This window comes from Notothenia coriiceps, unplaced genomic scaffold (assembly GCF_000735185.1).
Source record: "Notothenia coriiceps isolate Sejong01 unplaced genomic scaffold, NC01 NC01_scaffold00037250, whole genome shotgun sequence".
Classification (NCBI taxonomy): Eukaryota; Metazoa; Chordata; class Actinopteri; order Perciformes; family Nototheniidae; genus Notothenia; species Notothenia coriiceps.
The window spans coordinates 3270366-3283715 of record NW_011369951.1 but is presented as its reverse complement, the minus strand read 5'-3'; the positions used below and the strand labels follow the sequence as shown (position 1 = coordinate 3283715).

The window sequence follows — 13350 nt, the reverse complement described above, 5'->3', positions numbered from 1 at the left end:
CATAGCCCTTTGAAATAAAAGAATTTTTCAGTTTATATCTGCATTTGGGTCCATGCCTTGTTTTCACAAACTTGACATTACTCCAGGAGCAGAACAAAAGAAAGAAATATAATACATGTGAGACAGTAGGAGGGCAGAATGCCAGAAGGTCTATTTCTGTTTCTGTATTCATCAAGAGCTTCGAGAACCTTATGGCGCATTTCCACTGCAGGCCTCGCACGGCTTAGTACTGGTATAGCTAGGTCCCTTGGTAGGCCAAGCTCACTTTATGCTGCGGTTCCCATTACAGTTTAGTAGCTGGACCCCCCCCCAGTAACTTATAGTAACGCAGCGTAAGCGGAGCGTGACGTCATCTTCAATGCAAACCACAAAACCAACATCAGCTGTTAGCTGTTGGCTAACTCACAGCTCCTCATATAGTACAAACTTGTCTGTGTCATGGTGGAATACAGTCGCTGGTTTATTCAGGTCTGTAGGAGCGTTGTTGTGAGTGTGGGACGGTCGGAGCATACAGTATACTGCGTTAGCTTAGCCGATCTCCATTTAGAAAACAAGCATTTTAAAAGGTTTTTCGCTGCCCGTCTTGTCTGCAGACTTGTCAAAGAATTAATCATTGGTTTTTACTAACCGTATCAGTATGTGTTACTTCGGCAATCATTTTGAAACGTGTATTCACAATTAAATCACGGTAAAATATGTTCATTTTGTTGTAGTTGTAGCCCCCTTGCCAGCGATTCTCTCTGACCAATCAGCAGTCGAGAGTGTTTACGTCAGTTTAGCATATTCAGCCCGGTTGTTGGCCCGGTAAGAACCTCGATTTTGGAGAGCCAGAAAAAAGGTGAAATCGTAGCCCTGAGCCGGAACTACCCCTAGTGGAAAAGCAAAAATAATTGGGCCGGGTTTGGCACGGCACGCTTAAACCTTGCTACGCGCTGCAGTGGAAATGTGCCATTAGACTACTGATGATCGGGATGCTGTTACCCCAGGAGATGTATATTTGTTCACAACGAAGGGCCCCAGTTTGAAATCACACAGCCGCAGGAACAGGTTGAACGCCGGCCCTGGAGAGACAGGGGGAGAAATTTTAGAAACAGAGGATGTGTGGAGACATGGTCCACCACCTTGGTGATTTTTATTGAAAGTCTCCTTCTCAGAGTTGAAAGTGAACATCAAAGAAGATATCACATCCTCCCCAGTGACTGATATCTCTCAGAAGACAGAGGGGGGTGAAATGAAACTGACCCACAAGCAGGCCGGCTTGTCGGCATGCCATGATGGCGGCGAAGATGCCGGCGCGCTCGTCCGGCCGCGTGCTCCGAGTCAGGAAACTGAAGATGCAGGAGCCCGCTCCCGCACCAACACCTGAGAGGGAGGCCTCGTGTTACACCTCCACATGCTGATACCATGAATACTGTACATGCTTTCAGTTTTCTTTCGTGTGTGTGTTTGTGTCACCTGCTACAAGCCGACTGCCTAACAACAGCCATTTTGAGTATCCAAGAAAATACATGAAGTTACCTGAGGAAAAAAATCATCAGTATTGGACAGATAGCAATGGTGTTTTTTACCCAGGTTATGAAGCCAAATTACCTTTTGATCCGCTGATAGTTTTTTGAAAAAGGCAGAGTCGGACGAAGTACTCTATTTTTCGTTTTTAGAAATACCACAATGTAGAAATTACTCCAATACAAGTATTATTAGAATCAAACTATACTTTTATACTTAAAAAACAAACAAGTTAAGGCACTCATTGTATAGAATGGCCCTTTTCAGAATCATATATTTTAACACTGAGTATAATCATTGAACAATTAATGTTTTAATAGAATTAATGCTTCAGCTAATAAAGTTGAGCTATTTCTTTCCCTTTTTTTCATAGGCATTTGTTATTTGCATAAATGTATAGTATGGTGTAAAAGATTTAAAAGGTGAATTATTGACAAATCACTAAGAAAGAGAACATTACAAAATAGTGACGACATAAAAACAAGCAACAAGGTATTCCCAAATAATCTAAACAAACCCATATAGCCTTAATGTATACTTCATAAAAGGCTAAAATAACTAAAAAACATTTCACTCGGTTATTTTACTGTAAATAAAGTTTAGTTGGAGCTACTTTAAATCTATAAATAATACATCATGGTTTATTAGCTGTTTAATAGCTCTTATTATAATTAAAGGTCCCATCATATGTTTTTCCGGTTATTAACCGTCCCCTTGTGTGTTATGAAGGTGTTTATGCATGTAAACGATCTGCAAAGTCACAAACCCTCAAAGTACACCCTGTAGCGAGTAAAACTCTAAGACAGAAAATAACTGTCTATGCTGCCCCAGAACGCCTCGTTGCAGATTTCTCTTTTTCCATTTCTTTCTTCCGGGGCCTATTGACGTCACTAAGTCTGGACCAATTGGGACACAGCTATAGAACAATAGGCACACCCTCTGCCAGGGCGGACTCCTAAGCAGCTCAGGCCCCGCGAGGCCCCCGGAGCGGACAATGTGAGGTGGATTTCCCGCTGTGTTTCCCTGGATGCTGGATATAGACTAAGTTCCATGTTAGCGGGACATTACGGAGCTCACGATTCCGCCCCGAAAGGCCCCCGGAGCGGACAGTGTGAGGTGGATTTCCCGCCGTGTTTAACCAGGAAGCGACACCAGTAATCCACCTCACACTGTCCGCTCCTCAAACCCCACAGGGCAGAGCAGCGAGCATGGCACCCACGCAGGAGCTCCAACAAGGCGTGTAAGACAGAGAGTGAATACAAATACTATAGAGATTCTGTATGAGAAAACCAATGTGATTTTGGAACATTGAAAAATGTAAATCTATTCTAGTAGACCTCAACAATGGTAGCAGGAAATGGAAATACCTGTGCCTTAAAATTGTACTTTAGTACAGTACTTGAGTAAATGTACTTTGTTACTTTCCACCATTAAAGTCATGCCAATGGCTCCTAAATTCTGACTCTGTCATCATGTGATTTGTCTCGTGTTTTATTACTCACCGACAATCTCAAATAGATTTGAGAAGAGGATGATGGTCTTTGTAGTCTTGCTGCGGTCGGACCACAATCCGAAAAGCGGGGCGGTGAGCAGGCCGCTCAGACTGAAGGCAGACAGACCCAGGCCCAGGAAGTAGGGGGGGGCCTCCAAAATCTGCAGATACCTCCATATTGTCGGCAGAATGACGGCTGACCATCACAGAAGGATGGAGTAGGAAACAGAGGGAAGATGTGTAAACAACAAGCTTTGTTTACCCGCAAAAACATATATTTCTATTAAATATCAGGCAAAATGCCAGGCGGATTCTAATCTAATGAGCTTTTTATCTCACGTCTTCAAATCTATGCTTCAAATCCATAAAGCTGTCAGATTCCACCTACCGTACTCGATGCCGCTCAGCATAAATATCAGTCCAATGGTGAGAAAAGTTAGATTCCTCTTCTGCTGATTATCCATAGCGACTTTTTTCTGCCTCTTTTTTATACACAGACCTCTGGCTGCGCATGTTGTTCAGAACTGTTGTTCAGAGGCATAATCAGATAACAGGACACACTGTGAGTCCAATTACAACACAGGCCGGGGAAACTGCAAGGAATTTGTCCCGCCATTGTGCGAGGACATTTCAGAACTTCTTTGAAAACCGTCATCACACGAGGCTCAACAGGGGCGAGATGTGAAAACTGAATATATAAAAACCTGCGAAGAAAACAACACGGTCCAGTTTGAGATGTTCCCATTAGGCATTTATGTTAAAAATGGAATTCTGTTTGAGGCCCGTCGGAGATGCAGTGCCACGACGCTGTCAGCCTCACGGTCAGGGCAATGTCTCCAGTTACCAGGTGGGGTAAAGTGCACTGAGCTTCATCAATATTTAATCGTGTTTTCTCCGGTTTCATCAAAAGCACTTGATGCTAGCACTTGCTAGCACTCGATGCTAGCACTGCTGCTGCGAAGAAGTAGTGAAGACGTGTGCCAGACTCATCTGCCCTCCTGTAGGTTAAAACTGTGAAGAACTTTGTACAAAAGAGACTCGGTTATTCACAAACACCATACATCACACACAGTAATAAAAAGATATGGGTGGAATCAGATAAGCTATGTAAAGCCGTACCCTCAAATGTGCAGTAAAAGGTTATGGGAAATATTCCCCAAAAACAAAACGCTGTACTGTATTAAATAGTGAATACATTAGGTATGACAGCGCTGTCTGTTTTATTGAACGGGTGGCTCGATTTTCAAGCTGCTGTGCTTCTCCTAGCCCTGGGCTTGTTATAATAAACAGAACTGTCACCACGTTAATACCTCCATGTGTTTTTCCAGAAACCCATGAATAATACAGGGTGTTTGAGTGTTTGAATAACGCAAATACACTCGCTCAGCATCTTGCACTCGTGTCACACGGTGCAGGGACAATCTGAGAGGTTTCTGCTCAAATAGGCCTGCAGGACAGGAAATGTGGCAGAACACACATGTTCGGATCAGTATCTCTTATTGTAAAGGTGTATTGTCATGTAAACATTTCCGAAAATTCAGCTTTTATTCAAATTATAGATTTCCTACTTTACCCAGTTTTCTTATCATATTAATGTCAACATCTTTGACAATTGGACTGAAGAAAAATACATTTAAAGACAACTTAATGTCAGGGTTGGGGAAAAATAGGACCCAAATGCAGATTAAAGAGGGAAGCAGGTTTCAAAATGAAACAAAAGGCGAGCTTTATTCACAAAAGCTGAAACAAAACAAGAATCAAAGAACAGGTACGAGGTAGCATCCAAACAAAGGTGACTGTGACCAACATAAAGGGGGACATGAACGACAAATAATGAACCAACACTGAACACAGGAAGAGACAAGACTAAATACAGGGAGGGGTAATCACGAGACACACCAGGGAAACTAACGACAGGGAGGACAGAACAGCAAAATAACCCCAAAACTAGACACACAAAAACTCAAACCCTGACATAACCCCCCCCCCCCTCAAGGGACGGATGGGGGCTCAACGAGCGACAACCGGAACCGGGGAATACGTTGAGACGGGAACGGGGGAAGGCCTGGTAGGCGTGCTCTGGGGGGGAGGGTACCTAGAGGAACGGGACCCGGCAAGGACGGACTCTGGGGGAGTACCTGAGACGGAAAAGGGGCCGGGCAAGGCGGGCTTGAGGGGTGTACCTGAGACGGAAAGGGCCCGGCAGGCGAGGCGCTCTTGGGGATTACTGATACCGGAAAGGACTCCGACAACTAGGTCTGGTCAGGAGGGCGCTGGGGGGAGGGCGGTGGGTCAAACTTGAGTTTAGGTTCTAGTTTAGTTCAATAATACAATATATCGTAGTATAATATTTGCTAAACCAGGCACGGTTGCACGACATAGCTATGAGTTATTTTATACCGGATGTCGCGAGAGTCGTCTGTGAAATGTCGGATTATGTAATCGGTGTCTACAAGTCTTATAGTCATACTCTTTTTTGCTGTGGGGAGATAGGAATACTGGGAAGTGTAGCGCATTTCGCTTTTGAGGCCTCTTTTGGGTGTCAACTTTCCCTTTTTTCCCCTTCTTGGAGTCCCTCTCGTTGTCTCCTCCCTAGGGAGAGGGTCCTGCCTGTCTGCCACGGTTATCTACGGCACACATTTAGATTCCTATTATGTAAAATGTTCGTATCATCTTTACAAACTGAAACACATCNATTTGCATTAATTATATTTTAATCTGAAGAACCTGCTTCATCCACGCTGGCGTTGCTGTTATCACTGGCTCAGTGTCATTTCATTTGACCAAATGTCTTTACATAAAGACATTTGGTCAAATGAAATGACACTGAGCCAGTGATAACAGCAACGCCAGCGTGGATGAAGCAGGTTCTTCAGATTAAAATATAATTAATGCAAATAAACTACTTCTACTAATAATAATAATCATAATCAATTCAATAATATAAATACGATATTATTTTATTATAATATAGTTGTAATATAGTCAAGACAAAACATGCTTATGACATGCTCAAAAACTGATATTTCTTAAATCTGTATTCAAATGTAGTTCCCTCTGTCAGCAATGTATCAACAACTACACACACATTTCTATCAGTATTTCTCTGTGTTGTGGTTGACATGATGATGACTGTTAGGAGTTAAGGGGAGAGGCTGAGCATCACCATGAAATGTGCAAATTGACATACAAATGAATAAAAGGGAAAAAAATGCTCCATGTTTTTTAGGCTGTAAACTTTAACTGTTATGTAAGCCAACTAGACAGACAGGTTATCACTCTTCCTCCTGTAAATTAGCAGATAAATACTTGAATGAATGGTAAATAAAGAATGCTGGAAATAACTGCATCTCCATTAGCCTATATGCTATGCAGAGACTGCCTTCTTCATGTCATGAATTGCAGCTGATGTTTTAATATGGCAATTGGCAATTTGACTTATACAACATTGGCAAGTTGTACATTTGACTCATACAATAACCCACCTTCCAGTGATGCTCTAGTTTCTTCATGTTTTCTTTTTTGCGCCGGACTGAAACTGTCTTTTCACCGACATCTCTTCACCTGCACTAGTGGCCGTATCAAAGCCGTGATTGGTCAGATGTCGATTCATTGCAACGGTGTTGGGTTACAGACGTGCTCCCCTAGTCACCTCTCACTCTCACTCTCGCGGGGGGTGCGCGGAGAACTGAGCGGAGAACTGAGCGGAGAACTGATCGGAGAACTGCGAGCAGCAGCTGAGGCCCTCTGGGCGGGGCCCCCTGCACAAGGCGGGGCCCCATGCAGCCTGCGTGATTGGCCTGTAGGGAGGGGCGGCCCTGACTATGGGTTCACAAAGTGTATTTCCTTCCTGGTTAGCAGCAACAGACAAACATGACCTGTCAAGTCAAACAGAGCAGCAAACGGAACTGCCTCCCTCCTCTCCATCTAAAGATGCGTCTCGCTCCAGCGGACACAGATATGAAATATAACATGACATGGTTCCCTAATAGCAGAGTACTTCTTACCAGGCTCACAGAGCTGGAAGCCCTGCCAGTCTGTCAGCTTCTTGTCCAGGATGTGTCCCAGGATGGAGGGCAGCAGCAGGACGGGCCTGCAGACAGGGGGGAAGTGGGGGGTGACCAGGCTGTAGGGCATGAGGGTCAGACAGCTTTTGGGTGCAGATGTATCGCCTACAAAAAAAGAAATTCAATGAATATCAAACAGCAGAAGCTTTAAAGAAAGATAATATCCTTTTGTGACTGCACTGAAAAAACTGAAACGTTGACTTGAATCATGTCAACAAATGTAACTGTATTAGGTTAGATCAGATATATTAAGTTGAACACAGTTAGTGTGTGCTGCTGCAGGCTGTACCTGACTCGGTGCTCTTGGGCTGCTCCTCCTCCACACTGACCCACAGGGGGTTCCTGCCCTGGCGCATGGTGCCCACAATCCTCACCGCCTTCTGCTTACTCTGGGCCACCACACGCCCAGCCTGATGCAGCAGAGGAAAATATTCAACTTTTCACTCCCGACTAGTCACATGGCGTCACTTTTTACTGCAATTGGTACCCATTGAGAGCGATGTATGTGCAGGGTAGTCAAATAGAATTACATTAGGGTGGGGCAGTATATTGGTATACAGTTGCATCTTAATAAATTAGAATATTGTGGAAAAGTTAATTATTTCAGTATTTCATGTGTTTATTTGTTTTAATCTTGATGATTACAGCATACAGCTAATGAAATCTCAACATTTGAATATTACACAAGACTAATAAAAAGAAGGTTTAATACAGAATTGTCGACCTTCTGAAAAGTATGTGTCATGTGCATGCACTACTTGGTTGGGTCTCCTTTTGCAGTGTGTGGCATGGAGGCTTTCATTAGCTGTAAGCCGCAATCATCAAGATCAAACAAATAAAGGCTTGACATAATTTAATTTGTGTGTAATGAATCTAAATAATATGAGTTTCATTTTCTAAATAGAAGGACTGAAATGAATGAACTTTTCCACTATATTCTAATTTATTGAGATGCACCTGTAATATTAGAATAGATATCGTCTTACATATTAGTTCACGTAATATCATTCATCTTATCTTTTCCTGGTTTTGAAAGTTATTTTCTAAACTTACAACACTATTTTATCTGTTCTATTATGCACCACTAGGTCAGAGTCATTAGTGATTATTTTTCATCAAAAAAAACAAAAAACATTTATACAAGCACCCACAGTCAACGGTACATTATCGTCCCAAAAGAATATTGAAATATTGGATCAGAAATATCCTGATATATGTTTTTTTGCTCTCCCAGCCCATACTTCAACATGTAAATAACATTATGTAAGTCACTTGAGTTCAATGAGTTATGTAACTACTTGGTTAGGATTAGAAAAGGATCATGTTTGAGTGTTACAAGTGCCTTTGTTAACATAGCAACTCAACATGTACTATTTTACAGAAATAAGTACAGTATACTAGGTAGCTACTTTATGTCACTGCAATTAAGTTGCTAGGTTTTGGTTTCATTTAGGACATCAACTTCATTCTTCTGTGAAAATCCTCTGTTTGTTTGTCCCCTTCCATCCACCCCAACCTCGTCTCTATGCAGACTTTCTCAGCCTGCATGACCTGACTTCCACTTGAACTCTGGTCATAAATACTACATCCCATACAGGCAGCCCTGCAGGAACAACACTGACGTCAGAGGATTACGTTGAGGGTTATAGTGATGCATAGGGCCACTGACTAAGATGCTGGGAGTGAGAAGTGGTTGTCCCATGAGTTATTACAGTGATATTCTGTATTAGAACAAGGTGTGGCAGTATTTTGGAATACTTTTACCTTTGGGGACTTCTTTGTTTGAAAGCTCATGTCTTCAATCGCACGAATCAGAAGTTGCTGTGCCCTGCGCAATCAGAAAATCATTAGAATGTGCAGTTTAAAGCAGAGTGAGTGGAGATTTACTTGTAACTTTGACATATTCTGATGATTCTAACCCCATCTACTGTATGTTTGAAAAGAATCGACCAAACATTTCCACATTCCACATCATTTTACTGACCTGTAATAGTGGGGTACATTTCCGCTCTGAAGGTCCAGCAGCTGGCAGGGGTGAACCAGGCTGGCTCTCCATGAGTCCTCAGTGCCGGCGGGTCTTGTGTTGGTCACATGAAGGATGTCATTGCAGGACACGGCCAGAGCTCCGTTAGGGCCCGCAGGGAGAGACATATTGACCCGTACGTAGAAGGAGTCTCCGGATGACGTCTCACCGCTCTGCAGCGGGTGCAGCAGAGCCTCATAGTCTAAACAGACAGAGGAAGACACTGTAACTACAGACACTGTATATTTGGCATACTGATCAGACACAGGAGTCGCTTCAGTGGAAGACTCATTCCACCAAGATGGTGGTCCTTCCGGGCTGTGGACATTAAACTGTTGACTTCTCCCTCAGAGCGTCAGATGATTGGAACTAAGACTTCTTCACAATAATCAGCAAAACATTATAAACTGTGCAATTCAGCATTGATGTCTCATTTATGCCAAAACACTACTGTTAAATTGTAAATAAAGAAATACTTTAATTATTTTTTATTTTATCTTTTAATATAACTTCGTTGTTTGTATACAAATCATTATTTTATCAAAGCGGCACACCTCATAAAAACAGCAGGCTAATAATAGCAGTTATATCCTGGTTCTACTTCAACAAGTCACATATAGATGAGATTTGTCACATGGCAGCTGGCCATCAATCTAATCTCAAGAGAAACAATATGCTCTTTCTGAAGGCTTCATAACAGCAGAACCATAAACTTCACTTCCTGCTAGAGCCAAGATACAGTCACTGTGATTTGAAATAAGGAAGTCAAGCAGTATAATTTTGCTCTTGTGTGTGTATGTTTGTATGCAAAGTAGGGATGGGAATTTGAAAGCAAATGTATATTCGAATATCCAACCCCCCAAAAAATGGTTAACCGGTTAACCGAAATGTACATATCCTATAAAAAAAAAATTGGGTAAAACATTTTTTTCACACATTTTTCACTTTTTTTTTTTCCCAAATTTCTTTTCAATAATTTTTGGAAATAAATACATACATGTTCAAATAAGTGTAGAAACCAAGTCGAATTTGTCACATTTATTGAACTGGTGATCACAGTTTGACAGCTATAGGCCTACAGCTTTCATATGCAATTCACAATCAGCCCAGCTGTAGTCAGAAGATCCTCTCAGCTGGAACGGAGGTTGCGGGTATAGCAAGGTATAGTATGTATATATAAGTTTAATTTGACATAGTTTGATACGATTAAAGTTGAATTAAAGATCAAATTGACAATATTTAAGATTTACAATTTTTTTATTTTGGTTACAAATTATTTTTAACCGCAAACTGGGTAAGGTGGTTTTTACCCGGGTAAAGTTATTCAATAAAAGTGGGGGTACCGTATTATGTGTAATTACCAAATTTACGTCACTGTGGTTTTAATTATCGAGAGATTTGAACTTTTTCATTAAAACAATCATTATAGGGACCTCAGAACAGTTTATTTTAATACCCCCTGGGGAATTTTTCACCTATACTGTAAATACTTAAAAAAACCAATCCAACTGTCACCGGAGGTGTGTATAATTGGGTTTGGGTCGAAATAAAAAAAGAGTTAAACCCGTGAACAAAAACAAACAAAGAACACACAGAGGAAGCCCTTTCCCACCAGGAATTCTTCAACCCGAATCATTTCCAACTCTTAAGGGAAACTAAATATAAATGGAACATTCCCAGAGTGTATCACGAAATGCCTCGTGTTTCTCCCCTTCCTTGAATATAGTAGGTAAAAAGTAGGCAGTGTTGATCCTACAATAATATTTAAAGTTGTTATTGACAACACCCCGACCCCTTGCGGATGTAAATTTTCCATACCAAGGGTGCGTTAAAAAGAGTAAGGGTTTAGGTAAAAAAATTTAGTTCCGTTATGTAAGGAGCCTCCCTTTTTTTGGTTTTATATGTTCCCGGGACCGAAAAATTGGACCCCTTTTGTTGGTAATGTTTTCACCCCCGAGCCTCGCCCAAGGAACCCCTGTCCCCCGGAAACCAAGGTTTATCTTTCGTCACCCTCCGATCTCCCCGTATTGTTAGGAACCCCCCCATATTCCACCAATCCACAACTCCAGTTCCATTGTTAATTTTGTCCATCCATATCCAACATCCGAACCATATGAACTTTACCTAAAAAGGGAGACAAGGAAGCACCTTCATGTAAAAAGGGTAATGGGGGTACTACAAGGTGACAATTATGAACCTTTTTTTTACAAAAAAAACCTCAAAAGAATTTTGAAAAGGAGGGAAAAGGGAATAAAATAAGAGTGGTTCGGATCCAATTTTTTTGGGGGATCCCCGGGGAAGGGAAAGGGACCTACCGCGTAGGAGCCAAAGGTTTTCGGTAAAAGCCGAAATGCCGGGCGCAAGAAAAAGGTCCCCGGTAGAGCGAGGGGGTCCCTCTGCGGGGGCCCGACCCGAAGTCGTCACGGTCCCAACCCTCCCCCTTAATCCTTTGGCCCCTCCACAAACCACGGTCCACCTGCTCCCCCTTGGGCGACTGGGTATGACACCCCGGTAGGTCGGGCCCGGTGTCAATCACCCCCCACCCAAGTTGGAGTAAACGGATCTTCCCCCCTGACGGATGCCTTCGGGTTTTTTCGCTGGTGGGGTACTAAAGGGTGAAAAAACCCAAAAAACTTAAAGGGTGTCCCCAGCAAAAAAAACGGAGGAACACGGTTTGCCTGAATCATCTAACATTTTTTTTTTTTCAAATCTAAATTAAACGTGGGGGGTTAAGACCGAACCAGTCCAGTTCTGGTATTTTATACGGGGAATGAAATGACTTAACGTAAACTGCTATATTTAATCTACTATGTTTTATTTTGTAAATTAGTAATTATACGAAAAAAGGATAAAGTAATTTTGCTTAGGACTTTTAGCAATTATGAACAATGAAGTTCCTATTTTATTTGAAACTTTCCTGATAGAACGTTTACAATCAAAAAGCGATAAGAGACGTGAAGAGTGCTACTTTTTCTAATAAATTCCCGGCTAATCTCTTGCTAACGGACCGTTTAGAAGAAAAGTGGACAAGAATGCAGATTTTGTTTCGCTCTCCTTTGCCAAACCTAACTGCTAAAGTCTGGACTGTGTTTCCCAAAAAAAGAGAGAACGGAGAGTACACGAAGGCATGTAAAGAGTAATATTGACAATAACACGTCCACTTCAGCTCCTTGGTCTTCCGAGACTCCTACCACGCCTTCTAAGGTAATCTCCTTCGGTACACCCGAGAAACCGGTACCAGTGTCCGAGACAGTGGAGAGGGAGGAAAAAACCGGTCCGTTCATACCCACAGAAATTCACAGGACGTAGGTGACATGTATTTATGAAACCGGGGAACAGATTGGTTCTACCATGGCAGAGTAGTATTAGGGATCGATAGAGTAGGTTCGTTGGTTTTCTTATAGCTAGTATTATCCTGATGTAAAGGGTACAGTATAGTGATTCTGGACGAAGAGTACAAACGGGAAATGTAAAAGTTTTCTTTTACACGGAAACGATAATCACTACCCTTGCTAGATGTCAGCTTTATAAGCTTATAAGCTTATATAAGTCCATAAGCTTATTATAAGTACATAGTTATAATCATACTAAAAATAATTAAATAAACAAGAAAAAAAAAAAAACCCCACTGGTACATGATTCAACTAATTACTAAGAGTTTAACCTTAATTAAGTTACATGATATATATGCTAGTCAGGTATCGATTTTACACAAGTCAACTGCAGATTTCCACACAAATAACGAGGCGAGTGGCCAGGGAGTGTCGCCCGTCTCGACGTCCACGACGCCAGGAGAGAGAAGAGCCCAGGCCAATATGAAGTGAGTACAAATACAGGTTTGGGTAGTCTAAGATCAATTAGAAGATCGGTTACTATACCGACGACGGGGAGGATGTGCGTCTAGTAACGTCTGAGTTTGGAGAGAATCGGGCGTTTACACCGCGTTTACCGCGAGGCGTCGGCAACGATCCAGGCGGCGATTGTCTTGTCTCACACGAGGGGCGGGACAATTGTGAGGCCTGTGTACTCACCGTCGGATTTTTGTTATTGCGCGACGAACCGTTGCACACACCGGCCGTTTCATGTATTTGTAAAACTGACCCTCTCCTAAATCAAACGGCCATAGAGTGTATAAGCAATGGTCAGTATCAGGCACCCCGCCCATAAATGGTGAGATTCTATTCATCAGCGGAATGTGTTCGTCATACCGCAGTTTTTCCTCATACACACCTTTATAAAGCTGCCCAATCACTCACGCCCCA

The 13350-nt window shown here is 42.2% G+C and overlaps 1 protein-coding gene across 1 annotated transcript in view; it reads right to left on the bottom strand.

Moving 5' to 3' along the window:
* The window catches only part of card14 (caspase recruitment domain family, member 14), a 67083-nt gene that overhangs the window by 11716 nt on the left and 42017 nt on the right, over positions 1-13350 (bottom strand). Inside the window, exons 10-13 of the mRNA XM_010796603.1 lie at positions 9050-9290; positions 8830-8893; positions 7355-7475; positions 7006-7170 (exon numbers count right to left, since the gene is read on the bottom strand). Coding sequence (XP_010794905.1) covers positions 7006-7170; positions 7355-7475; positions 8830-8893; positions 9050-9290 — 591 coding nt within the window. The remainder of the gene's footprint in view (positions 1-7005; positions 7171-7354; positions 7476-8829; positions 8894-9049; positions 9291-13350) is intronic.